Genomic DNA, 27,847 nt, shown 5'->3' on the forward strand with positions numbered 1-27,847 from the left:
GTGAGAACAGCGGGGGCTCGGGGATCAGCGGGCCACCGACATCGGACCAGCCCCTTTGGTGAGTCAAACAGGGCTGCTCGCCGTCACACCGCCATTACCACCACCCTGTAGCCATTGCTTCGCCACGTCACGCTAGGCCTCTCGGCCTGCCATAGCAGACTTTCTCTGGACCGCAAACTCTCACGGGAAAACAGGTGCTGCTCTAGAAGAATTAGTATGCAAAAAATGGGAGATTAAATTAGACTTTACAGAACATTCCAAGGACGTTCCTGGAAACCAGGGCGGCTCTTCTCGTTTTATCCTGTTGAACTGTGGCAGAACTGCCATGTCACTGAGAAACTGAGAGGCTAAATGTTAGTGGGCAGGATTGAGAAAGGGGATTACTGTCAAAATAATTATTGTTATTAACTGACCCTAATCCTGCGGGATTCACAAATATGATATTATATGCTATATTATATAAATATCTAAAGGCAATGAATTCCGTAATTGGATGAATTTAAACTATTCTGACAAGGCTTGGCAATGTAATGGTGAGCACATGGCAGCTGACAGTGAACAAGAAACATTGTGAACCGTAATGGCGACGCATCGGGCCAGGCTGGCATATGAAGCTACTGTAATTGAGGAAATGGACAGAGCCGGGGATTGTCAGTGCCAGGAGGAGGAGGGTGAGGCAGACCGAACGTCCCCTTTGGACGCCGCCTTTGTTATGGTGTGTTTTTCCCCGCCGTTTCCCACAGTGGGGGAGAGTCCAGCCTAAGGCAGCTACAGTTAGCAGGGGTGTGTGTTTTTTTCACATTTTTCTTACTGATTAAACAGGAAGTACTTCTTTTTCTCACACTAAACATCTCGAGCAGAAACGGAGGACTCGGGTACGTCATGAGCACGCAAATCAAGGGGCTTTTTGTGCTCTTTGACAGGAGAGGATGTTCAACACTGAAACCAAACAGCGACATAGGGTGTAAAAATGAGTGTTTCCTGACCGAGTGCAGGCAGTGCACAGGAACAGGAAAGGGCGGGGCGTGGGCTGCGGTGGTAGACGCGGTGCCCCCTTTGCTGGCTGGTCCGGCTCTATGGAAACATCGGCACGGTAAATGGGCTGTATTCATATAGCGCATTTATCTAAAGCGCTTTGCGATTGATGCCTCTCATTCACCCAGTCTCCCACATGTGGTCACACCAACCGCGATAGGCTGCCAAACAAGGCACCAATCAGCTCGTCAGGAGCTATTGGAGGTTAGGTGTCTCGCTCAGGGACACTTTGACACGCCCTGTGCCGTGAATCGGGTGGCAAGGTATCGAATCAGCAACCTTCCAACTGCCAGATTACTGCTCTTACCTCCTGAGCTAATGTTGCCCTCGTTCCCACCCACCCCCACCCCTTCTGCCCCCGGTCTGGGGGTCGGGTGTGGTGTGCTCAGGAAGGTGATCGTTACGGTGCGAGCTGGAACACACTTCCTCGATCCCAGTTGCCCAGCCTGGGGAGGCGCGTTTGACCCAGTGCGTTCGAGGCACTGCGTGTTCTTTCCTGGCCCGGTTTCATTACGGGGATTGTGTCATTTAACAGAGTGCTCTCTGTCCTGTAAATATCAATTTTTATAATATTGCCGCTTTTAAGTGGGATGGCAGCTGTGGAGCTCCAGGTGCCAAATAAGCTCATGTTATTAAATCCGGGTTGGTGCAGGGTTGGTGTCTACTTATCGTGTCAAACGGGAACAAAACAATTCCATGTAAATGAATGGATTTCTGGTTGGTTTCCGGCTTGGCAAAAATAAGTGGTTACCTCAGTCTGGACTGTTTTAATAACCATGTAGTGAACCAGAAAGCGATCTTTGGACTCTTCCGTTTAAGGAGTCCTGATTGAGTCCCTGTGAGTGAGGGTAATGACTCATAGAGAGAGCACTCAGCAGTACAGCTCATCTGAGCAGCAGTCTAGACCAGCATCGATCGCACTGATATCGGTTCCAGTGATCACATTTTTGAGTTGCCTTCTGTCTTGTTATTGCCATTGCTTATTATATCTTTTGCCAGTAATGCTATCAGGACTGTTGCCTTTATATTCATCGTAACTTGATCTTTATGTCATCTAAGCCTTAATTTGGTGATCATTTTTATTTCATTTCATTTTTTATGAACAGAACTCTTTGATTATCAGCTGTTCAGATTTATCTAATTTCCTTTTTTATTGTTTTATTGTCCCCTTCATGTATGTATCCATGCGTGCAGATTGTCACCAGGGTTAGGTGCCTTCATTCATTAGATACATAGAGTAGTTTTTAATGTCTGCACTAGTGTAACAAAAGCCACATTAAATTATAAATAAATAATTTACTAAGAACATAGTAAAATGAGGTTGAATGCTAATGCTGGAAAAATCATCGAAGCCTTTATTGGAAATGTCAACTGGCACAGGCGCCATGGAAACGGGCGCACCCAGGTGACACGGCGACAGGGGCCACGTTATTGCCTGCAAGACAGCAAACGGAACCCAAAGAAGCAATGGAAAGGATTCCGGTTGCCCTAGCAACCTGGTCACACGTTCTGCAGAAACTTCAGAATTCCTTGTGCCTGGGCTTTTATATCACATTCCACTCTCTGGGCACTGTACTAGATCTGTTTTCTGTTCCCTGCTCTAATCAGAACTCCCCGTTTCTCTCTCTTTCTCTCCATCCTTCGCTCTCTCCATATCTCCTTCCGCTGCCCATTCCTGTCTCCTGATCCCTGCTGTGATGTGTAGATCTATCAGGTCCAGAAGGTAGGCCTCTCTCTCTCTGTCTCTCTCTGGCTTTCTTACACTGCTTCACTGATGTTTGTTCTTGAGCACAGTTTTGGGAAACCCTCACCCCTCACTCTAGTATCTAACCCACAGTCAAGTCCCCGTAAGCTATGAAACCAGTGCCACTGGTCTCCTAAAACCTTTAACAGAACCAGGCCCAGACAAGTGCGCTTAGCCTTGTCAAAAAAATAACATTTTTCCCACAGGCCCAAGAACACTCCTCTGGTAAAAAGTTAGCGTTCGTGACACAAGAAGACCGAGACGACCGAGACAAACTCCTCGCCTCACCCCTTCATTTCCTCAACTTTCTTCTCTCCTCTTCCCTTTCTCCTTTTCTCCTCTTCCACCGGCAGAAATACTATGGCCTGGACAACAAATGGGGTGACATTGAGCAGTGGATGGTACGACCAGGGCTGCGGCTGCATGCTTTTGTGCTGGGAAAAGCATGAGCAGTTTTGATCAGGGTGAACGCGATGCTTTCTGCTGCTGTGCTGATAGCCGTGCTCTGGCCCAACCTGACTTTTCGTGTGATGTATAGCACTCAACGAGGAACGTATTTTAAGGCATTTTCAATTTCTCAATCTGCTCTGGCCAAGAGCGGTCACAGTGGACAATAGTTTAAAAAATATGAAAAACAATGGACAATAAAAAATATACTACATATTCACCCTGTATCAAAATGAAATAACACACTGGTGACTCAAGCAGATTTTTTTGGGTATTTATTTGTTTTTTTTTTGTGGCTTTGTTTTATATTTGCATGTCATCTACCATATTCAAGTCTCTTCTTTATCTGCATTTGTGTGTTTTTTTGCACTTTGGTGTAAATGCTGTACTGCATGGGAGTGTTTGTAAGTGTGTGCTTTTGATGTGTAAAAGCATGCCGCTCTGAACCATTACCGTGCAGACAGGAGATGACAGGCGTTCCAGGGAATATCGTGGATCCACAGGGGTCCACCTGACGTATGACCTTTTCCGGGAAAACCACAAGGAGCGCATAGCCTCCGATGCTGCAGGGGTATCGGATTCTCAGCTCTGTGTTCTTAAAAAACCTGGTGCACTCTTCTTCTTGCATTTAAAAGTGTTCCATAAGCCACAAATGAGCAAGTATGCTTACTGTTTCACATTTGGAAACAGGAAAACAATAGAATGTCCTAAAGGCAGAAACTGAGGTGGAAAGAAAGCACAGCTGGTGTTTTAGACAGAATTAAACACATTCCCTAGGCACTATGCCTTTAGCCATTACTCTGTCCACTTACTGTACTTTTCCACTTACTGTTCATCATCTAAATTACTAACGCATTTTACATTTTTAACCCGTTTGAGCACCTAGTGTTTCTTTGACCTCAGTAAAAGTATATTTTTGATCTAAAGCATGCCATTTCTAGACAGGAGAGGTGGAGGTCTGATGTGGCATGTGCATTCTGCTTGTTTATTCGCTTCAAGTTCACTTCCGATTGGCTGCCAACCAAACCATTGTGCCACTGATTGGTTAATGTTAGTTATTTCCAGAGTATTGTTCGTGACACAAAAACAAATGACCAAATTCCTCCAATATCGGCCAGTCTAAAAATCCCTTTTGCTTTCAGGATAAAAAAATAAAACATGGAATTAAATCTGAACTTAATATCATAGTTTGTTAGTTTTATATTGCTCTTTATGCGTTTATGCATCATAACAATTTAAACTATTACTGTTTAAACCAAGAAATTCAATTTTGATGACTTGTGGAAATTCAGTAAGTGCCGTGGCCAAGTATATCTGTGGCAGTGGATGTTCTGCTCTGTAATATAGCACTAGAACCTCCTGTTACCAGCCCCAGAGCACAGACGGAAGTTTCCACTGTCCCGTGAGTCTGTACGATCTGTGCCGGCAGTCCTCTATCGGCCGGCGGCCATTTTGAAACATCCTCAGTGCTGCTGTCAATCAGCACCTGTAATGAGGCTGGGGGTCCCAGGACACGACAGGCAGCAGATTCTTTTTGGGAGAGCCAGGCAGCTGCTCTCCTGCTCCCTTGCTGATGTAACCTTAGGATTCTCACCTCGCAGAGGGACAGACAGGCTAATTGGGGTCACCGCATTTCAAATGGAATAGTAATATGCTCCCCTAACTGTTCTCCATTGAAATATGTTAATTTACCAGACTTTTGACGTTTAAGGTAAAGTACCATTTACAGTAAACCCTGTGAGTTCCTGAATGAAACTTTCATCCTTGGTAGAGGAGATCAACTTGTGATCTCCATGCCAGATGGGTAACTTCACAGAGATTGTCCTTTGTGGAATTTATTATTTTTATTTTTATGTGTATTCACTTCATAGTATAACACAGCATATCAGTTAGTGGAAATGGGTGGATGTGAATAAGCCAGTTAAAATCCTTGGCTATAAAGTTGAAAATGTTGAAAATACTGGTGGGAATCCAGAACTTTCCATCAGCAGGTCAGCGCTCAGGGAAATGCCAGTGAGGCTGGAAGGTTATTAAAATCTAGAGCAGGCATGATGGACAGACAGAGCTTTTATTGGGCATGTGCATCGCGGTCTGGATCTCTGTGGACTCTAGAGGAAAGCGCTGTTATGTTCCCCTGTTCCTGAGTTCACAAACATGTTTTGACAGCTACCTGTTTTACTGCTTTCCCACTTGTGCAAATGGAAACATGAAAATAACATGGTGTGTTCTTGGCTGAGCGATATTAGGAACAGTTGCATTCCTCCCTGACTGACTGATTCACCCTCATTCACTAACTGATTTACTCTTTCACTGACCGACTGACTGAGTCAGGCTTTTAGTCACTGCATGACTGACTGAGTCAATCCTGTTTTAACTGACCAGGTCAGTCTTGTTTGCTCACTGACTGAAAGAGAGACTCTCTCACTGAATGACAGTCTTACTGATTTAGCTACTGAGTGAATTTTTAAATACAGGACAGGCCTCTGCAAATGTTTCTGTGCCTCCACCTGGCTTTGGAAAAAGTGTTTCCTGTTTTCTTGACCTTTGACCTAAGATTTCCTGCTCTTTCTCCTCTCTCTCCTCTGCCTTTCAGGAAGACAGTGAGAGGTACTCGCGCCACTCACGGAGAAACACTTCGGTCTGTATCCTCTCCTTCTCACTTCTGCTCTCCCCCATCTTTCTCTCTCCCTCTGTCTTCCTCTCCCCCTCTCATCCCTCTATCCACTGTGCCTGCTTCTCCTTTGTCATCATCAGGAATAATAACTTAACTCTATTGCAGGGTAGGGTGACTGTTACCTGTGTCCCCACTCTACATCCGTCTGGTTCATTCTTAAGCGCGTTTTGTGCCCAAGCTGTTATTTGTTGTGTTTACTGTTCAGTCAAAACCACTGATGTTCCGCATGGTACAGTAGCAGGGTACCAAGTCCTAGTGATTAGACAGGAAGCTTCTTGAACCCCAAAATTACTGAAGTTATTGTAGTGACTGACGTATTGGAGCCAGGACACTATTCCTCAGCCCTGGACACCCTCCGTCCCCTCCTGGGACCTGTTTTTAGTCGTCTTTCTTGAGCTGCGTCCAGGATTAAGGACACAGTTAGGCTTTTCTTTTTTACTCCTGCATGCATAATTTTGTCGCGCTGAGGTAAAGTTGTTTTTTCCCAGGGGTGCTCTGCCAACACTGTTTTGATTCAGTTGTTTCTTCAATTTTGCCGTTGGTCTTGTCAAACAATCTCTCATGCTGTCAATTTTTCAACTGGAGGTCCTTGCCAAGAATGTCGATATTAATGTGTGGCATTTATATACAATGTACTGTGTGTGTCTGATGGTAGCTGTCTTTCTCTCTCTCTCTCTCTCTCTCTCCCTCTCTCTCTCTCTCTCTCTCTCTCTCTCCCTCCCTCCTCTCCCTCCTCTCGTTTTCCCAGGTCTCAGATGATGAAGAGCGGATGTCCGTGGGGAGTCGAGGCAGTTTAAGGGTCAGTATCTCAGTGTTCCTTCCTGCCTTCCCTCACACTATTCAGTAGGAACCCTGCCCCCCTAGAGGCCAGGATGTCTGCTTGCAATGTGCCACACATTTGCCTACATACTTATCCAATCAATCAGTCTCATTTAGTTCATAGAGATTTTTCCACAGAAGGATCGATGTACTCAACAGATGGTGTTGCTCTGAAGCAATGCAAGCTATGGCAGGCATAATCTTAATTAGGGTGAATTAAGGTAATTTGGGTCAGTCTTATTAAGACTGGTGGTGAGGGCAGACTCGGAAACTGAATTAACAAAGAAGTGTCCCAAATTATCTTAATTCAGCCTATATAGGAAGACTGTTCTGCATGACAAGAGAGAGCAGTTACATGAACAATGAAGTTGAACTAAGAATTGTTCCAGTTAGACCATGTAGCTGTCACCTGATCGGTGAAGCACAGTCTGGCTGTGGTGTCTCTGTGATATCGCAGCAGCGGGGTGACATCACATGAGGAACACTGAATTAATGTGCTGTTGATTCTCACAAGAGGTTCTTGAGAGGTCGTCTTGGTCACGAGTGTTATGACGCATTTAGAAGAGGTGCTTTGGGAAGCTTTTCTCTTTCATCCAGACAGCCCAGCTAATGCTGACCGAGACCTGGCCATTTTTCCCATGACCTGTTCATTTCTTATTTTTACCTCTTTTCTTTAGGACCACCCTGCTAAAACGTTTTTATGGTATTATCTTATAAAGTAAAATAATAGCCTGTAGAGTAAGTCGGAGTGACAGTTTTATGGAGTACGTTTGTGAGTTGGGCGATGGGTTTCTCTGTTTCTCTCTCTTACACAAAACAGATGGTCCACTCCTGCATTCCTTCCATCTACAATTAGTGAATATTCTATCTTGGCATTAGATGATCTGCTCTTAGTGATTATTTATAACGAAAGTGCCAAATTGGTATGTTTCAGCATTAGCTGTCAGTGTTAAGAATATGGAGCTGACCATCTGGTTAGGCTAGAGAATCTGTGGTGGTCACAGTGAGCAAAAGATGGAATCTATACCTCCAGAGGGCCTGAAATCTGCGATTGAGAAACATTTTGACATAAGCAGACTAATCTAGCCCCAATTTAGCTCAGTTTTCATCTGGATATAGCCTGGGTATGTCCTAGTCAGCTAGAAACCTTTCACTTTTCAACAAAGTATAGCTGGGATTTCACCTGAACGTCTCGATATCTAGACATCTCTTGACCTACATACCTAGACTACTGTATATTTGGTTGAAAAGAGAAAGATGAGGACATATCCAGGTGAAACTAGAGCTAAATTGGGATGACATTAGTCTCCAGTCTTTAGTCTCTAGTCTCAGTCCAAAATTTCCATCCCTTGAGACATCTAGATCTTTTACTCAGTGGGGTATTAAGGTGTTGAGTGATGGCGGTCGGGTGAATTGGGTGTGTTGGGACTGTTGTGGCTGGGTGGAGCAGTGTGGGGCAGGGCGGGGCAGGGCGGGGCAGGTCTTTGCTCATTGCCCCTGACCTTTCTCTGCACAGTCGGACCTGAACCCCGCGGGAGCCTACGCAGGGGCGAGTGTCGGGGTAAGAGGGGCTGAAGAGGCAGTTTACAGGGGTACAGGGGGCCTTGTATGATCATTTGGGTGCATTATAGAGTGTGTTTTAACACTGCTTCAATCACACTCTTCGTCACGGAGGCCGTAGGTATGGTCTCCACAGGAAACACTATGAAATAGTGCTTTATATCCTGGTTGCTAAGCAGATTTATGTAGCCATGGAGATTCAAAAGTTTTTCAATCATTTTGATGTATTGCAGTCTTCACAAGCCACACGATCATGCTTGGCCAGCCTCAGTTTTCTTCTTTTCCTGTGTTGTGTGTTACTAACCAAAGAGGAGTTGCAACTACATGAGACGTTTCTGTTGGATCTAGGATGTAACACAGCAATTGCACTTGAGCGGCCGGTCATAACACCAGTAGCAGTAATGAAAACCCAATGCACGGCTTGGGAGTAGTGCCATATTGGCACAGGTTTGCTCTGCTCTCCACAGCGGATCCAGGTTGCGTGATGTTTTTGCTAATGTAGTAAAGAGTGCACTTAGTGGTTTTACGCTACAACTGGGCAAGAACTGGTGGATTCATTACTCCAGACTTGAGTCTAAGGGCTTGTTCCAGTGTAGTCAGCAAACTTCTGTTTTCCACTATTGTGGGGCAGTGTTGGTGTTTTCCGATTGCCTTAACTGAACACACACACACACACACACACACACACACACGCACACAGTCAGAATGTGCTGGTCTCCACAAACTCTCAAGCTCTCTGCTCCAGTGCAAACACAGACCCAGTGCTGCTCAGAGCCATTTTGTCCAGCTTGCAACGGACAGTTTTTTTTATTTACCATGGAAAAACATGGTGGCCATGTCAGAATGTGCTGAGGAAGGGTTTGTCTCTACCCCGGGCTGAAAATAGCCCTGCGCCTTAGCGCCATCTAGTGGCAGGATTGGGAAATTAATTGTATGACCTAGGACTTTGTCGCCTGCATGTTTCACGCGTGGAGTGTGTGTGCTTGCACGCGCGTGTGTGCTGCCGTGTGTGATTGCAGACGTTGAAGTTGAAACGGTGCTAAGCTTGATTGGGTACCAGGTTCTTGTGGTGAGAGCTGATTGGTGAAACATGGTGTGTTAGTGTCAACAGCCCAGAACGATATCTGATAACCTGCATGGCCTTGTGAAAGTAGCGTGTGAGCCTGTAGCTTGTGAACGCGTGTTAGGCTTCGACTGTTACACGAGGGCAAAAGGCCCTGGAAAGGAATACGATGTGTTCGCTCTCACTGCTCCTGTCCGCCCCTTCCCCCACAGGAATCCTCTCATTCACACAAGAAGTCCAAGAAAAAGAAAAAGAAGCACTCCCGCTCCGTACGTAGCCGCACGCTAACAAGCGGCCGTCTCCACGACGACGCGTTTCGGTCGCGTCCACTCGAGTGATACTAACACCGAGCTTGATTTGGTTTCGATTCGCCGTCTCTCACAAAATGCACGTTTGCTCTTTCTTCGAGTTCACGCCATAGCTCAGCGCGTAGTGTCCATTCCTGTCAGATTCACTTCTCCCACCGTGCCGCCTTACCTTTGACCTTTCAGTAATGATATGAAGGTATTTTTTCAGCAAATGAGAAACATGCCCAACAAAAAACACAATGGAAGTTACTTGGTCTAAGCTGTTGCTGTTTTGGCAAAAAAAAGATGGCTTCTTTCCATTTTGTTTTGTGAAGGCACTGCTTTTATGCATTTTCCTTTATTTGTTGCAAGTGAATATATTTGAAAGTTTGTTTCTCAGAACTAAGGCAAATGTGCAAAGTGGGAGATTGAATTCTACATTGGTGTGGATGGATGTTTTTAGCATGCGTTGCCGTTGTGTTTACTGAACAGAAGTGCAGGCAGATGTCTGCAAGGACGGCCAAGGCCATTGATTTACTTAATGATATTGACGTTATAGCGTGTGTGTGTAGCCTATATCCGTTTACTTGCTTTGTATTCTTTCCTCCTGACAGAGCAATGGCTATGAGGATGATTACAGCATAATGTCCAGTCGGGTCAGTAGCGCCACCTGTTGTGTGACTCTTGCCAGTGCGAGGCAGAACAGAACCCACAACCATGGCCCCCACAATGGGGGAAATCACACAGGTTGCATGGCGTGTTGTTTTTTACTTTTATTATTTCGAGCAGGTAGATTAATTTGGCAATGGTTCTAATCCTGTTATTACAAATAGTGGGCCTACAGGACATGCAGGTTCCATAGGGTTTGTTGTGTTTCCAATGTGATTTTAATCCCGGTATTACACTTAGTGGGCCAGTCGGGTACCGAACATGCAGGTTCAATAGGGTTTGCGGTGTGTTTTGAGTGCTGTGTGGTTGCACGGATGACAGGGGGCGCTGTGGTCCCAGAGCCAGGGCTTTACCGGTGCGCCTCTCTCTCCCCTCCCCACGTCCAGAGCTCAAGGATGAGTGACGAGAGCAAGGCGTCCCGGCCGTCTCGACTCGACCTGCAGCTGGTGGGTTTTGCCTGCCCCCCCTTCCGCCTGTCCGTGCGGCGGAACGCAAACGCCACGCGTGCTACGCATGACCGTCACGCAACGCGCTCGCCCCCGTTTGATCTCACATTAACGTCGGAGTCCGTGTTCCCGCCCACAACGCCTTGCAGTTTTGGGTGCCATGCTCCTGTTCGCAGAGAGATCCTGTTTAACCACTTTATTAGGAATCAGTCGCCCTCGAGGGTGCCCCTCATGTAAAGGAGTAAGTTACTTTGATCACCGCTGTGTGGGAGGAGCCCCTCAAGCCCACTAACCACTCAGAGGGAAACTCAAGGTTATTGTTCCGCACCGAGTAGTTTGTAGTTTGTATTCAGCTGCTAACTGCATTGCATGTGTGGAATATTCCAGCTCACTCTCAGTCTCGCTCTCTCAGTGCTGTACAGCAGTACAGGTGGTGTGTGCTGGTTGGGTTGATGTCACACTTTCTCGGATGTTGCTCTCTGAGTTGGTGGAGTTACAAGTCTTCTCTCTCGCATTCCCTCTCTTCATTGGTTCTCTGCTCCTCTGTCTTGTGGCTCTCCCGAAGTTTGCTGTCTCTTAACTGACAATGTTGTTTGCTTCTCTTTCCCCCACAACCTTTCTCTCTTCCTCCAACTCTCAATTTCTATCTCTCTATCGCTCTCTTATGCATTCTCTCTCTCTTTCGCTCTCTCTCTCCCTCCCTCTGTGTGGGTGTGGTTCTCTACAGGGAAACTACAGCTCCTCTGACCTGTACAGTACCAACAGCCTTCCCTCCTCCAGACTGCCAAGCTCCGCCCAGAACGGCTCCAGGGTCTGTCACCCTCCTACGTTTCCCTCTCCTCTCTCTCACATACCTTCTCCTTCCCATCTCCCCCTCTCTCCTCCCACTCTCTCATGCCCCTCCCCCACCATCTCCCATCTCCCTTACTTCCTCTCTTCTCCCTTACTCCCCCTGGTCTTCATTCTTTCCACTTCGAATTTCTCCCTTCTCCTCTCTCCCTTTTCCCCAGTCCACCCCCCAACTCCCACCTCCTCAGATGACCTCCTCAGCTGTTCTCACACTCCTCCATATGTCCCACTCTCCCCCCACTCTACTCTGGGACACTAGCCACCATTTTCTGCCCTTTCCGGTTTCCCTACATCACTTCTGCTTTACCTGTTTTAGTGCTTCTGCTTCCTGTTTTATCCCTTTCTAGTGCGCTAACCGCTGCAGCTATGCAGTGAAGGTAGTCCTCATAGTTATCCCTGCATATTTTACTAGAGAGCTCAACAGCCTTAATAGCACACATCTGCGATTACCGCTGGTTTAGGGCAAGGGTTTATTTTGGTGTATTATTGAGTACTCACATATGCGTGCGTGTGTGTGTGTGTGCGTGCGTTCCTCTCTCTCTCTAGCCAGCCCTGCTGTGTAGCGACGCCCCGCACTCTCGAAGTCTCAGGGTTCGTGTTTCTCATCTCTGACCTCTGACCTTTGACATCACCACCGTCCACTCACCCGCCATTCACATTCATCCACCCAGGACTCTCCGTCGAGGCAGGGAGGGTCGCCAAATTTGGGTAGAGGCTGACGGCCGACACATTGTGGCCTAGTGCCGCAGTGTGAGGGGTCCATGGGTCATCTGTGCACCCCCCGTGCAGGCCCTGAGCTACACACTGGAGTTGGCAACTGAAATGTCCCACTTTCAATTTTTAGTTACTTTCTCCTTGCCCCCTCTCGTCCTCCCAGACCTATCGTGTGTGAAAGCAGTGTGTTTTACTTGTGGGAGGTGGAAGATTTCAGTTGCTTGGTTCCTGTAAGTCAGTGATTGACAGCAAGTGGCTCCACCTTGAAATTACTTGATACCAATCACATGCATCAGTTTATGAACCAATCAGATGAGGCCACATTAGCTCCACCAGCCTCGTTCAGGAGAGGGTCTGAGGGTCTGAGTCAGTGGTGGCGAGTTTGCTGTAGGACTCTAAACACACCATCTCACCCCACTGTCTCTGCTGCATGTACATTTCCCCTGTTGTGTGTATGTATGTGTGCATGTGTTTATACGTATGTGTGTGCGCATGTATGTGTGTGTGTAGCCCACTGAAAAAAATCAGCTCAAGCTAGGTTTTGAAATAGCTGGTAGCTGGTTGACCAGTTCATATCAGCTCCCAGCTTGACATGGTTTGACCAACTCCAGCTATGTTTTGAAACAGCTGGTAGCTGGTTGACCAGCTCATACCCAGCTACACCAGCTTATGACCAGCTCAATTTCCAAGCTGGTCAAGCTTGCATAGCTGGATTTTCCAACATGCTATGTGTGCATGCATGTGTGTGTGTTTGCGTGTGTGTGTGTATATGTATGTGTGTGGGTGAATATGTGCAAGTATGTGCTGTGTGTGTCACGCGTGTGTGTGTGCGTACGTATGCACTGACGGTGTGTGTGTGTGCATGTGTGCGCGCGCGTGTGCACTGACTGTGTGTGTGTGTGCATGTACGCTGACGGTGTGTGTGTCTGCGTGTACGCTGACGGTGTGTGTGGATCTCTCCCGTCTGCAGGGCTCTTTGTATGAGGACAGCTTGCACAGCGGCACGCGACGGTTTAGTGGCTCCAGCTCTCGTGCTGTAAGACCCCCCCCCCCCCCCCCCCTCCCCCAATCCTGAGTACCCAGAGTGCCCTTCTCCTGCATGCTCCTTCTGTGGGACCCGTCCCCTGTGGGTCTGCTGGCTTGTGAAGTTGTTGTTTTTTTCTCTCCACCTCTGAACTGTGCTTCCCGAAAAGTACGGGAATTTAGGAATGTTTGCCATCCAGAATGCCTCTCTGAAACCCGGTTTATTGCCGATCAGGAAAAAATATCCCTGCAAAGTTTTCTTCCCACAGCATGCTTTTCACAAACTCGGGGCATGCACTGGGATTACTGTCGAATGTATCTTTTGTTTGTGAGTGTATTGAAAGTGAGTAATACTACTTTGTCCGTATGACATTAAAATACACAATATACATAAAATTCTCTTTGAGTGCCATATTTTATACTGCCTTAATACTTTCATAGAAAGGTAGTAGATATCGGTATATTTATACTGCATTAGAAGATACACCTTAGAATACCAGTGGTAAAAAAGTGAGATCTGTGAGATCTCCCTGGAAGCAAACAGCCATTTTATGTCTGTGACTAAACAGCCCTAGAGATGGGAGTCTCTTAACAGGGATGCTTAACAGTCTGACTGGCCGGCTACCTGGCTGGCTGATTGGCTAGCTGGCCGGCTGGTTGGCTGGCTGGCTGATTGGCTGTCTAGCTGGCTATCCTTGCTGGCTGAATGACTGACTGACTTATTGAGTATCTCTCCTGAAGTCATCAAAAGTACGTTTGCTCTGCTATGAGCTGGTTAAACCTCAGAGGATCCCCCAAAGTCTGTGGCTGCTCCTGAACAGTGCCTGTTCTACTTGATCTTGTTTTACCGACCCAAAATAAAAACAATTCTTTAGTACGTCTGCCTTGTTTTTTCCCCTCTCAAACTTTCAACTGTATCACTTGTGTGTGTGTCTGTGTGTGTCTGTGTGTGTGTATATTGAGATGTGTATTCAATTGATCGACTGTGGCATGCCTTCTGCCTGCTTGCTAACCAGTTTTGCTGATCTCCCGTCTGTGCTGATAAGGTGCTTTTTCTTTCTTCTCTTCCTCCCTGTTTTGTCTTCCTCTCTGCCGGTATGTGCTACACGCCTCTTTTGCTTGTCCATCAGCCGTCAGAGTACAGCGGCTTTCTGGGGTCCAACTCCCGCGCTTCTTCCAGGGCCAGCTCTGCCCGCGCCAGCCCAGTGGTGAGCCCTCTTTCCTCAGTCACTCTCTCCAAACCGCAGCCCAGGCTGCAGGCAGGCCTGTCCACGTGTCTGGAATGAAACACTGCTTTCGTACTGAACGGAAAAGAACTTGTACATTTAGCCAAATGTCACCATTCGTGCTCTCTGATACCATTTGTCTGCATGCTGCTCATGTTTATCTCACATTTTATCTTCATATTTTATCTCCTATATTCTTTTTTTTCTTTTCTTTTTTTCTTTTTTAGAAAATGTGTGTCATTTGGTCATGACCATTGGCCATTTTCAGTGGTGAAGCAATCAAGTGACTCAGTTGGAATTGAGCATAAGCGTGACATAAGCAATTTTAGGATGATAGTTCACGAACCCCAGGACCACCGTGTGCTTTTAATCATTTTAGCTAGGGGTGCACAGTATGGAAATTTTGGGGCAGATGTCAATAAGTGATATTTGACTGGCCCTGTCGGCCAATGCCGATGCAGGCACTTCCTCGCTTTACATTGTAGCACAAATGCAAACTGAAACCAGGTTTCCACATTCATGGAAGACGTGCACGAGCACAGACATCAGCTTCATGAGGTAAAACGCAGCACATTTTATTTTGTGCAGCAAAATGTTTCACCTTTCTTTCAATAGTCTAGAGCAGGGGTGTCCAAGCATAATTCGAAAACCGTGTCTGCATTGAAAACCATGATAAGTAAAATCAGCTTTATATATTCAGAGTCAAAAGAGCTACTGAGTCTCTGTTTACTCTGTTTGCTTGAGACTTTGACTGGTAAAAAAAAAAAAAGTTTAATTACATTTTAATTAATAAGAAGAATTAATAAGAGGTTCAGGTGACTATGAGCACGCCAATTTCACTGAATTTACATTAGCACCAGTGGACGGTGCTTTAAGTACGTTGCCTCGCTTGAGTCTGTATGTTTGCTGTCATATTAGCCATAACGTTAGTTTGCCTGTTGATGGCTTCGGTGAAAGACATTATCGTGTATCCCCAATTTTGACCAATTTTGATATTTGTGTGGAGAGCAGGACCTTTTTATTGGTAGTGACTGGTAGCTTGGCCCACTAGGGAGTTTGCTGGGGCTTGCTTTCCCGTAGTTTTTGAAGATGGGTGAGCAATTTAACGTCAAGCTGGCCCCAAAAGCAGCGGCGTCGTGGGAGATAAGCCCAGGGCAGCAGGGAGCAGAATATATGGTTGTGTCACTGTGAACTCGTTCAGCGACATGTCTTTTCCATGCACATGTGGAAGAGACTCCCATTTGTTTATGCAAGTTCTGTGCGTGTGGAAACAGAGACCCTTGCAACTCACCTCTTAATCTCAGGTGCCTGTTTTAAACAGTAGCGTCAGAGCAGTCATGGGGAACACTCCCATTCAGTGTGACTGCAGCTGTGGAGGAGGGGTCTCAGTGGCAGCCTCTTAGCAGTGGGCTAATCCCTGAGTTTTACGGCACTTTCAGTATGAGTTTCAATTTCAATCGTTGAGTGCCGGGCGCCATTTTATGTCTGCTGTGAAGAGGCAGCTTTCTGCATAAAGAACCCTTCATCAAGTGGAGAGGAACCAAGAAATGGAGGTCAGCTATAGAGACGGGAAGTTCCAAGCTTGTGCTTTACTTCATATTGCGATTGGAGTCGGAGTGTGTGTTCGGGTGGAAATATATCTTTGAGCGTCGTGGTCCGTGTGCGTACGCGCGTGCTTACCTGGCCCGGTTCGGACGGGACGCTGAAGGTGTTGTCTTGCGCCCCCTGGTGGTCGTCAGGAGGAGTCCGGCTCAGTGGCCAGTTTCCTGCGCAGTGCGGCCGGTGGAAGCAGCGCCATGAGGAGCTTAGATGACATCAGCATCCCGGACCTGCCGGACGTGAGTGGGCCGGGCCTGAAGTGCAGGCAGGAATGCCCGCGTGTGCGGTGGTGTGCCGGGAATGCTGCGGCGCTCCGGGGAATGCCGAGCTGTAGATAGAAGACAAATGTGCCATAATGTAGCTTCCATTTTCTAACCCAGCTCACCTCTGTGTCTTAAACGGATTTTCAGCAAGTCTGCGACTAATTGTTTCGCCGGTTCCTGTTAATTATGTGTGTCTTACAAAGAGCAGAATCTGGGTTTTTTGTTGTTTGAGGATACTGCCACACCAGGTTCTTAGCCTAAACATAAAAAGTAGCACAAATACCTAAAAGCAGTGTTGACCCATAAATAAGTAGTGTCTGGTGAATTTAACAGTCTGTTTCGAAACTCATTCAAACCATCATTGCATCTTGTTTGTTTGTGAAGTTGTTTTAAATCTAAATAACATCTTTTGTATGTGTTTTGTTGCCGTAGACATGTCAGTCTGTTTTTAAAAGGGCTGCTCAGTGGCCATAGGTATCAGGGTGATTCAAAGCCATCCAAAGGCACTTCTTTTTTCTGTCACTTGACCTCCTTGTTGTGATGGTGCTGGGAAAGTTTTGGATGATATTGTCATGCACTTTCCCCGGTCGTCTCTTGCGTCAGTGATCTGGCAACAACAAAAAAGGGAGACCCTGTGTCCAGATGGGTCAAAGCGGGGTCCCCTTGCTACCCGTTGTGATTTCGACATCCTCGCTACCACACTTACAAAGTTCCTCTTTCCCCTCTTTCACAGGTGGAAGAGAGGTCGGACAGAGACTTTCTGGAAAAGGTTTGTGTTTTGTTGTCCATTTTGTGAGCCTGCCGAGGGCTGAGTGAGTTTGTGAATGAGTTGGGGAGCTGTGTCAAGCATTCTGCATGTACGTACGTACTGGGCGCTTATGTGAAGGTGTGTCTGTGCAGCTGAAACAGACTGGGCCGCAGACCTGTTTAAGAATCCTAAGACAGTTCTCCAGCTATTCCTCTTAATCCCTCTGACTCTTAAGATGTTTATACTCAGAGTGCTTGAGCGGTTAGGATAATCCACGCAGTCTGGCTGTAAATATTAACTTGTTTACGAAACAGGAACAGAAGTTATAAACCCCTCTCCTGCACTTGAGGACATGATCCTATCCCAGTGCAAACACAAACGCAGTCACAAAATATGATCTTCTTCGGGGCTTGTAAAGATGTAATTACATTTTAACTCTTTCAGCCAGTTTTAAAGCTGTGGCAGGAAATAGACACTGTGTGATTCCTAAAGCTGAGCAGGTCTGCTTGAAAACAATGCATTCTTACCATAGAGTGCAGATAAATATTTATACATTTATTATATAAATGCGTCTCTCCACAGGGGTCCCGGACCGCTTCCACCCTTTCGGCCGCGACCCTCGCCTCGCTGGGCGGGACTTCCTCCCGGAGAGGAAGTGGCGATACCTCCCTCTCGGTCGACACGGAGGCCTCCATTCGGGAGATCAAGGTAAAATGGCAAACGGGGAGCCCCAGGTTTCTGTCGTCTCTGTTTGCACCTTCCCCCCCCTCAGCCCGAATGTGCCGGGTGCTGCTTCCTCAGCAGGCATCCCGACCCGCGCCCCGTCCCCTGTTCCCTTCTGAATTTCCCCCACACTCTCCATCCCAGGAAATTCATGAGCTGAAGGATCAGATTCAGGATGTGGAAGCCAAGCACTTGCAGAACCTGAGAGAAGCCAAGGTACCCAGGAGCCTGTAGAGTGTAGACTAACCGTTTAACCCTTTAACCCCCTGGAGCTTCTCAGCTCTGGTCTGCATGGGTTGGGTTTGAGTTTGGTTTGAGTTCAGTTCTTCACTCGTGTCACTGAGTGGCTCCAGGACTTATGTTGGCAAAAATAGTGAGAATGCAGGCATGCCTTAACTTGCAGTGATACTTTTCAGGTCGTGTGAAATTATTTAAGGATTTTTCAAGGTGATGTCAATTCTTTGCTCCTGCATTGACTGATTTGTTTTATGTTGTAGGTAACCCAAAGAAAGATGCATCTAATTATTGTAACAAACGTTCAGAGCAGATAAAAAATCTATTAAAAATGTATAAAAATTAAAACTTAAACATAATAGCAAAAATGTATTTTCACAGTCTGACATTGGTGGTTGAGGGTCGTTTCTGTTGGTCCCAGAGTGGGCCCATGCTCAAGATCACGGTGTTTGGTCTAATACCACGCCAGAAACCTGCAACCCCACCCGCCTCAGTAGAGTAGTGTGAGGGTTTGAGGGATTGCAGGGGATGTATTGCCATTCTAACAATGTGTTTGGCTGTTTTTCTGGTGGTAAAAGAGAGCTGGGTATGTATTAGGGTTGGGGTCAACGCTGTTTGTTCAAGGAAAGAACTAAAAGTTTTTTTCAGTAGTCAATTAATTTTTCTAAATGGCTGGTTTTAAATGAGAAAGTGAGAGAGAGATGGTAGTTTTTTATCTGAGAGCAATGGAGACCCAGGTTCTAGACAGTGCTCCGTTCTAAAATAGTTCCATATCCAGTAGTTGAACCTCCTTTTGAAAGTGTTTGTTGTTGCTTGTCTGCATGAACTCCATGCGTGTGCTTACGTATGTGCTTTCTTCCTTGTGACAGTTCTGACCATGCATTTGTATATGTCTGTGTTCTTTTGTGATTGTGTGTGTGTATTTATGATTGTGTGTTTGTGTGTGTGTGTGTGTGTGTGTGCGTGTGTGCGTGCGTGCGTGTGTGTGTGTGTGTTCTTGCAGGACTCGCTGGTGGAGGTGGAGGAGAAGTACCGGAAGGCGATGGTGTCCAACGCCCAGCTGGACAATGAGAAGTCCAATCTGATGTACCAGGTGGACACTCTTAAGGACTCCCTTATGGAGCTGGAGGAGCAGCTGTCGGAGTCTCGCCGAGAGTTTGAGGAGAAGGCCAAGGTGAGCCTACACTGGGCAGGGGGAACGCCCTACTTACAGTAGACACACCGAGCGATAGACAAAACCCTGTCCACAATGTTAAAAAAACAAAAAAACATGGACCAATAGCAGGGTTAGCCTTCTGACTCGACTGAGAGGTTTCACCAGCAGTGTTGTTTCCAGAAACTTCTCTACCTGTCACATCATCTTTAAGGAAATTAGGAGAGTTCCATTCGAAACAGACAATTCACCTTGGGTTCACGTCGCTACTTCTTTATCGTACTGTTGCACTGTGAAATTTTTCATACACATTGGAATGTAGGAAAACAAAGTTGACAACAGTATTGCAAAACCATATCCCCCAAAAAAGAAGCCCCCCCAATACAATTGGCAAGCTCTTATCTTCTACCAACCTCTTCCTCCCAGGACTTTGAGCGTGAGAAGCATGCCCACAGCATGCTGCAGTTCCAGTTCAGCGAGGTGAAGGAGACCCTGAAACAGAGCGAGGAGCTGCTGACCGTGAGTATGAGCGACACGTTTATGATCCGAACCGAAGCTTCAGTCACTGAGCCACTGAACCACTGTTAGCAAGGGCCACCGTGTCTGCAGACCATCTAATTCAGCTAGTTATGGAGGTTTATGACCAGGGGCCATGTGGTTATATCCTTGCCCAGGGAGGTGCCTAGTGCCCCTGCAGTCCCAGTTAATTTTGCAGCTCAGCTGGTGGGTTGTAGACTGTCTGCAAGCAGTGGCTGCATTCATGCTCTTCAAAGGAGGCATACTCAGTATGGGTTTTCCCAAATGGCTGGAGGGCATGGCAACATGGTGGCAGAACCTAATTTATTATTGCCCATTCAGAATTAACCATAAAAGGAAATAATTTCTTTTTTATTATTATTATTTTTTTTAAATCTATCTTTCACTAATGGATCTTCCTCGGGATGGAAGGACCACTTCCTTTTTTTTCTGCCAACCCCTTTTTCTCCTGATATTGGTCTGTGCTTGCTGATTTTCCTCTGTCTCCTCTCCTCCTTCCTCCCCCTGTCTCTGCTCTTGTTCAACCTGTCTCCGTTCCCTCCCCTGTCCTCTGTCCGTCCTCCGACGGCCAGGAGATCCGCCAGCTCCGAGCAAAGCAGGACGGCTTTGCCAGGGAGATCTCTGACCTGCAGGAAACAGTGGAGTGGAAGGATAAAAAGATTGGGGTATGCTGGGTGGACCACTGAAACCGTTAAGCGTAGTCTCCTAAGTCTGCTAATTTAGCACTGTGTTAGCTAAATTTGGACTACAAATGATCTGATGAAGATTATATTCTACCTGTGCAAGGCACATTGGTGTCTGCTGAAATTATAATTATTAATGATAATGCTATATAATTTGGGGCGACATTGGCTCAGGCGGTAAGAGCAGTCGTCTGGCAGTCCGAGGGTTGCCGGTTCAATCCCAGCCTGGGTGTGTCAGTGTCCCTGAGACACCTAACCCCCAAATGCTCCTGACGAGCTGGTCGGTGCCTTGCATGGCAGCCAATTGCTGTTAGTGTGTGAGTGCGTGTATGAATGGTTGAATGAGAAGCATCAATTGTACAGCTCTTTGGATAAAGGCGCTATATAAATGCCAACCATTTACCTTTTGATTCAGCATGAAAGTGAAAGATTATAGTTAAATTTATAGTTAAATTAAGTGTGTGTTAATGTTGGCGCGCATGCAGTGAAAACAGTGAAAGTTGCAGAGGGATTATGTTTTTAATGTCATTAGACCTGCTTAAGGAACAGCCTTACTTTCCACTGTTCTTCAGTGGCCCACGCCTTTCCCTTTTCTTCACAAATCTCTTATTTTCCTCTTTGCATGCACTTGCTCCTCCTCACCCTCTGGGGGCGCTGTTCAGGCCTTAGAGAGGCAGAAGGAGTATTCTGATGCAATCCGGGATGAGCGGGATGAGCTCAGGGATGAGGTGGTCAAACTGAAAGATGTTCTAAAGGTATTTTGGTGTGCATATTGGACAGTTTATTCCCAAAAAAATCAGAAACATTATCTTTATGTTCAGATTAGATGACCTGTATATCTGAAAATTGTATTTTTTCATATTGTCTTTTTCCTGACACAACTCCATTACAGCATAATTTGGAATCTTAAAAAATTATTTTGTGATGTTTTCATGGTGTATGCCATGTTATCCAATCTACTATTTATGGCTATTGTAAATCATATCGGATTTCTGGAAACGTTTTATGGGGTTTTGTCCAGTCTTCTGATATGCAATTATAGTCTTTGTTTTACCCCTGTCTAGAAACATGGAATAGTACTGGGAGCTGAGCTGACAACCAATGGGGAAGCAGGAGAGGGTGTAATCGACGGGCCGGCCAATGCGGACTCTGCCACAAGATTGGGTCAGGACCCCCAGACTCCCCATGTGGGCGGCGACGGCATGCTAGGTAAGATGCTGTTGATGCAGCTGTACATCACTGCGCGCTTGCAATCGCGGTTAACATTGCTTGACCATCACTCACCACTAACCCAATGGCTTTCTTGCTGCTTACTTAATTTACATCCCTTATCACACACGCATTTTGGTGTGTCTCCTTCACTAAACTCGATCGTACTACAATCACATTTCCTGATGTCGAGTAAACATGGAAATGTACTTGGTATTTTTTCCTCTCTGCATTTACATTTTAATGTTTTCTTAATGCTGCAGTGTACATACTAATAATTGGTGAAATGTTTGCTGGGTTTCATTCCGGGTGACTGTACGTTTCTCACAGATTCAAGATTGAAATATTTTAAGAATAAATATTTCTTTGTAACTTCATTCAACTAACCACAAATCTCCTCTGTAAAAGAGCTCTGGTAGATTTCTTTCCAAATGAGATTATAATTAGTATAGTTCCAGAATTGCCCTTGTAAATGTTTGTTATGGCATTACACCAGATTAATAAATTAATAAAAATTATGATGCTGGTCCAAAAATAATCTAATCAGATTAGAATCTGAGGTAGATGTTGGATAAACCAACATTGGCTTAAAAGGCTCAGAGGTCTGGCAGACGTTTATAAGGGTAAGAGATCATTTGTGCTCCGAGGGCAACTGTCCAGTTAGTTTCTGGCACCTCCACCTGTTGATTCGTCTGGGATCAAGAACTCTTGCTTTGGTGCTCTCTACTGCCGCCACCTCCTCCTCCTTCTCGCTAATTCTCCAGTAGTGATTTATTTTCCTCCTGCGCTAATTTAATGTGGCTATAATCAGCAGGCTTTGGTTGCCATCTCTTCACTGTTTGGCCCTACAACTGTCTCCTGATGATCTTCCAGGCAAAGTCAAGGAGGCACAGCTTGGAGGTAGAGATGTCGAGGTGGTGGACAGTGGAGTGGCCTTGGACAAAGCCAAGAGCCCGGCAGTTCAACTACAGAAAAGGCAGCAAGGGCAGACAGAATCTCTAGAGGAGTGTGATGGCAAAATGATTCCAGACCACCCAAGTGAAGAATGTGTGTCTTCACAAACCAGCCATGGTGAAATAGCTAAAAGAGAGTCTCTGGAGAAGGCCCAGTCTGACTCAACCAGGAGCGATGATGAGATCGCACCTGTTGACTCAGAGCACAATAATGATATCGGGCCAAATGCCTGCCCCCACAGCACTGCAGAGTCTGAATCCAGGCTTGGCTGCCAACCTGAGGTGAAGGTGGTTATAACAGGGCCTGAGGAAGAGATGACAGGAGAAGAGGAATGTGTAGGAAATGGCACAGATAAGGGAGAGAATGAGGTCATTGATGAGAGGTCAGAAGATGTCGGTGAAAGATATAATAGTGCTGGGTCAGGAGAGGGGGAAAGTGCCGCTGAGAATAATCTAGAATCCAGATCACTTAGTGAAGCAATTGTGAAGGAAACGTCAGAGGATGGAGTTGAGTCTGAAAGTCGAAATGCAGACATGCTACAGGAGGCTGGCAAGGAGGGCTTAGACAACACAGAACTTGTGGATGGATCCATTCCACAAGAAGGTATGTCAAAAGATGCTGAGGAGAGCAGTACACTGGGGAGCCTCAAGAATGACACAGATATAGCTGAATGCCAAGATACCTATCTCAGCCAAGAACAGGAAAGTGAAAGTGTAGTAGAGTTGAGAGACAGGCAAGGGTCAGAGAACATTTTGGAAACAGCTGCAATGGCAGGCAGTCATGTTGACAAGCTTGGGGTCATGAATAATGGAGAGGATGAAGCGAAGTGTTTGGCTGCAAAGGGACCTGGCACAGTGGAGGCCCCCAATATGGAAATAGGACCAGGGAGTTTCACTGTGGATTCAAAGGAATTCAATGGCCCTGATCTGAAAGATGAAGCTCAGTCAGGTGACCTTTTGACCACGGCCTTGACCCAACCTCCGACGGCTCAACAGACCCTACAGAAAGCTGAAGAACCCACCAAGACGCCGCATCAAGACCGAAGCAGTGCCTCAGGAAAAAAGAAGAAAAAGAAAAAGAAGAAAGGCAAGAAAGGTGGAGTACAAGAGAGTAGCTCCAAAACATCTGAAAAAGCAGAGGATGGTGATGGGGAGATTCAGGAGAACAGCATAAGTGCAGTGGGAGAGTTGGTCGAGCAAGCTGAAGTATCCAGTGAGGAGCACCTTGCATCAGAAAAAGGGGAGAAATCTGAGCCGAGCGCTGTCCCTGAAACCCTCAAGGATGATTCCACGACCAAGAAAGAGAATGAAAATTTACCCTGTGAAGGACAACAAGCCAACATTGAGGAAACCCAGATTTTGGCAACAGCAGATGAAGTTAAGGCTCTGGAGGGCTGTCCAAAGTCCCCAGCTGGTGCTGGGAATGCCAACAAGTTTGAGAAGGAGGACTCACAGCTGTCAGAGTCTGCTTCTCTGGAGGAAACTCAGGCAAGAAACGACCCAGAGGAGGATAAGGAAGAACAAAGCCCTCAAACTCAGGAGGCAGAGTCAGTCAACACTGGAGACCCAAAGCTTGACAATCCAGGTGACCTTAAGGCTGAAAGCGTGCTTGACCAGGAGGTTAAAGGCACAGGTGAATCAGAGTCTGGCCATGTGACTATGGATATCGTCACATGTGTTGACATGGGTTCTGCCCAAGACCAAATATTAGAGGAAATTGAGATGGGCACAGGCACAAATGAGGGGCACCCTCAGGAGAACCAGAGCACCCAGGAATATGTTCTCTCAAGTCCATCCACAGAAACTGAAGAACTGGCTGCGGCACCATCTGAGGCAGGGACAACTGAGGATATTCACAGTGGTCAAGAGGTCAAACCTCTGGTGCAGGAAGAGCCGGCTGGTCCACTTGATGTTCTTGAAGAAAATCAGCCATCTGTGGACAAATCTGTGGGGCAAGAGAAGGATGAGCCAGAAGAGAGTATAGCAACAGCAGAAGAGGAAACTATTGTTAAAGCACCACACGAGGGCAGTGTGGAGAGTCTGGATACCCAGGAATGTGTGCTCTTAAGTCCATCCACAGAAAAGGAGGAACTGGCTGCCGAGGTTGGGACAACTGAACACATTGACAGCAGAAAACAGGCGGAATCACTCGTGCAGGAAGAGCCGACTGGTCCATCTGACTTTTGTGAAGAAAACCAGCCATCTGTAAACAACTCTTTGGGGCAAGAGAGGGAGGAGCCGCAGAATGTGGCAAAACCAGAAGAGGAAGCCATTGTTAAACCACCACACGAAGGCAGTGTGGAGAGTCAGGGCACCCAGGAATGTGTGCTCTTAAATCCATCCACAGAAAAGGAGGAACTGGCTGCCGAGGTTGGGACAACTGAAGACATTGACAGCAGCAAAGAGGCTGAATCACTAGTGCGGGAAGAGCCGACTGGTCCACCCGACTTTTCTGAAGAAAACCAGCCATCTGTAAACAACTCTTTGGGGCAAGAGAGGGAAGGGCCAGAGAGCATCAAAACACAAGAAGAGGACGCCAAACAAGATGGCAGTGTGGAGCAGGGAGAAGAACCTACTGAAGAGGGGCCAGACATCAAAGAAGAGGGGAATTATCCTGTGGAAGAACATTCTGAAGTTGTGGAAGGACTAGGCACTTCCAGCAGGGAGACAAACTGCCAGGCCTTTGGAAGAGAGAGTGGAGAATCCGCTGAACGGTATCTGGTAGACGGCATAGCAGATCAGGGTCTGTCCAAAAAAGAGCAACAAGACACTGTGGTGGAACAAGAAGAAAAGGCAGATGAGGCTGAGCCTCTGCCCCAGGAGGAGGTTGACCGCCATGAGGAGGAGGATGAAAACGAGGAAGGAGAATCATTTGACTTTGAGGAAGCAGATTTGTCCTCAGTAGAAGGGACCCTTGAGGAGGAAGCGGCAGGACCAACATCCATTGAAGGTGAGGAAGAGCAGGAGGATGGCAGCAAGGTCGAAATCCAAACAGGGACCAACCAAGACAAGAACCAGGAGAATGTGGAACCCCACTTGACTAAACAGGAAGATCCAGGATGTGAGCGGGAGGAGGAAGGCATGGCCAGAGAACAGCTGGAGACGGCGCAGGTCGATAAGGTGCAAAATCCAGGAGATGATGTATTTGAGGAAAGGAAAGGTATGACCGCAGTAGAGGCATCTGCAGAGAGAAATGCCACAGAGAGAATGGGCAGCCAGGAAACAGCGGAAAGTGTATCACAGAGCAACGAACAACATGGCAGGAGAGATTCGTCCAAGAGCAATAAGAAAGGCAAGGGTAAAGGCAAAGAAGACTGTCGCATGTCTTAGTCCTACAAATCCAGGTCCTGCCTGATCCTTCCCAGATCACTGATATTGTAGGTGGTCACACTTTATAGCAAGTCTAATTCATACAGTCAAAGCATAGATGGCATGTTATTGGCTCTGAACTTCTACTTTCAACATCATGTTTTTACATAGTATGCACTATATCACTCTGTCAGCCATTGTGAAGCACTGCAGTTAATTAGGAATGATTTCTAATGTAGTAATTCCATTCTTTTTTAGCATGCTTTAAGAGAGGGTCTTATGATGTTACACTGAATGTTAAGTATGTCCTTGTAGGACCTACTTACAATAGCAGCATATCCACCGCAAAATGTTTACAATTATCAGAACTGTTAAAAATGGCCATTATCCATTATTACTATTAGTTGTTTTAGGTTACCCTTAAACTCTTGTATTGTCAGGTTTTTGACAGAAAATGTTGTGTTTTCATTGTTCCTATTTGCTTCTTGCAGGAAGTATTGCATTTGGTTCAAGTTTGATATTTAGTAACACTTTTTTAATGAAAAAGGATAGCTATACTAAGAAGTGCACCTTTGAGCCTGACCTTATTCACTTTCATTTCACTCTTTAATGTTTTACCAATAAATTGTGCATTTGTGTCATACATATTCATGACATTGATGAGGTAATATGCTGTGCAGAAAATCCTCTTTAATGTATCTGATTATTTCTCATGAATATTTACATTATAAAGATTGGTAAAAATTTAAATAAACTTAAATGAGTCACAGTGATTGTATTTTAGTAAGGATTGTAAGGATAATATACAACATGTGATGTATTTATTTTGTATTTATATTGGTTACTTATCAGGCTGTCTGGTCACTCTTGTAAAGTGTATGGTTATTCGTCTGCAAATGCAATGCTAGCCACTTGGTTTTGTTTTAGCTGCGTTGGGTTTGAGATGCACCTGCTCTTGGACCTTGGGGCTGCAGTTCTTAGTTCTGCTACTCAACCTTAACTCATTCTAAAACTATATTAATTTTTATTTAAAATCAACAGATATAATAACTTTTCTAAAAATAGCATGCAAAGTCCCCAGTTTTATGTTAAAGAGATCTCTAGACTATGAGCAGTATTTTGAAACACTTTCAGTGTTCTGTGACAGCAAGAAAGAACACTACTGACTGAATATTGGAGAATAGCTAATTCAGATATACAGTGCTCCTGCTTAATAGACAACAAGGAACAGTGTCAATACATGTAATGTACCACAGCCTCTTTAGAAAAGAATTGCTTTATGGTAAAAATACAAATTGGAGAACATTTTTAAAGCACCATTTGCAGGCACTTTTAATCCAAAGCGACACCAAAGTGCATGCATTTCTCAACAAGTGAAAACATCTATATAGTGTAGTGCAGCATCAACTTTCTTCTCTGTTTGACAACATGAAAACATGACACAGAATTGAATTGTTTGTTTTCAAGCTTACACATGGGCATTGATGCAGATAAGTTTCCGAGAAGGGTCACTGATCACGTAAAGTTCTTCTACTTCACCAAAGTTGTAACAGCTTGAAATACATTCTGTTCTCTGTGCAAGAAATATATATTTATGTTGAAATAAAGCATAAGGGTTTTTTGTGTTTCATGGCACTTGATGTTTTTTTTATACAAAATATAGCGTACAAACATGACAAGTGGTATCACATTTTGCCAGTTTGCATTTGAGTAAGACTAAACATATATTAGATTTTCTTTTGCATTTCCCGACAGTAAAAACACAGAATACACTGGACCTCATGAAGACTTTGTGGTATTTATTTTTTCCTGTAACAGAACTTCAGACCAAATTTGAGATTGGCTGAGAGGGTTGTTCTATGCTCAGCTTCGCCACCTGC

At 45.8% G+C, this 27,847-nt stretch overlaps 1 protein-coding gene across 21 annotated transcripts in view; it reads left to right on the forward strand.

Moving 5' to 3' along the window:
• Positions 1-27,847, forward strand: part of lrrfip1a (leucine rich repeat (in FLII) interacting protein 1a) — a 59,277-nt gene that overhangs the window by 27,185 nt on the left and 4,245 nt on the right. For 2 of the 21 annotated variants that reach the window (XM_061226036.1, XM_061226043.1), the window contains exons 3-24: positions 2,741-2,758; positions 3,133-3,180; positions 5,820-5,864; positions 6,649-6,699; positions 8,236-8,280; positions 9,555-9,611; positions 10,244-10,285; positions 10,685-10,744; positions 11,472-11,555; positions 12,140-12,184; positions 13,278-13,343; positions 14,461-14,538; positions 16,296-16,394; positions 17,152-17,187; positions 17,749-17,874; positions 18,034-18,105; positions 19,127-19,297; positions 19,703-19,795; positions 20,386-20,478; positions 21,159-21,251; positions 21,561-21,705; positions 22,579-27,592. In XM_061226036.1, the coding sequence (XP_061082020.1) occupies positions 2,741-2,758; positions 3,133-3,180; positions 5,820-5,864; positions 6,649-6,699; positions 8,236-8,280; positions 9,555-9,611; positions 10,244-10,285; positions 10,685-10,744; positions 11,472-11,555; positions 12,140-12,184; positions 13,278-13,343; positions 14,461-14,538; positions 16,296-16,394; positions 17,152-17,187; positions 17,749-17,874; positions 18,034-18,105; positions 19,127-19,297; positions 19,703-19,795; positions 20,386-20,478; positions 21,159-21,251; positions 21,561-21,705; positions 22,579-25,988 (4,977 nt within the window). In that variant the 3' untranslated portion in view covers positions 25,989-27,592. Of the gene's footprint in view, positions 1-2,740; positions 2,759-3,132; positions 3,181-5,819; positions 5,865-6,648; positions 6,700-8,235; positions 8,281-9,554; positions 9,612-10,243; positions 10,286-10,684; positions 10,745-11,471; positions 11,556-12,139; positions 12,185-13,277; positions 13,344-14,460; positions 14,539-16,295; positions 16,395-17,151; positions 17,188-17,748; positions 17,875-18,033; positions 18,106-19,126; positions 19,298-19,702; positions 19,796-20,385; positions 20,479-21,158; positions 21,252-21,560; positions 21,706-22,578; positions 27,593-27,847 lie in introns of those variants that run through there. The other 19 variants (XM_061226040.1, XM_061226037.1, XM_061226039.1 and 16 more) reach the window with 19 other exon arrangements.

This window comes from Conger conger, chromosome 17 (assembly GCF_963514075.1).
Source record: "Conger conger chromosome 17, fConCon1.1, whole genome shotgun sequence".
Classification (NCBI taxonomy): Eukaryota; Metazoa; Chordata; class Actinopteri; order Anguilliformes; family Congridae; genus Conger; species Conger conger.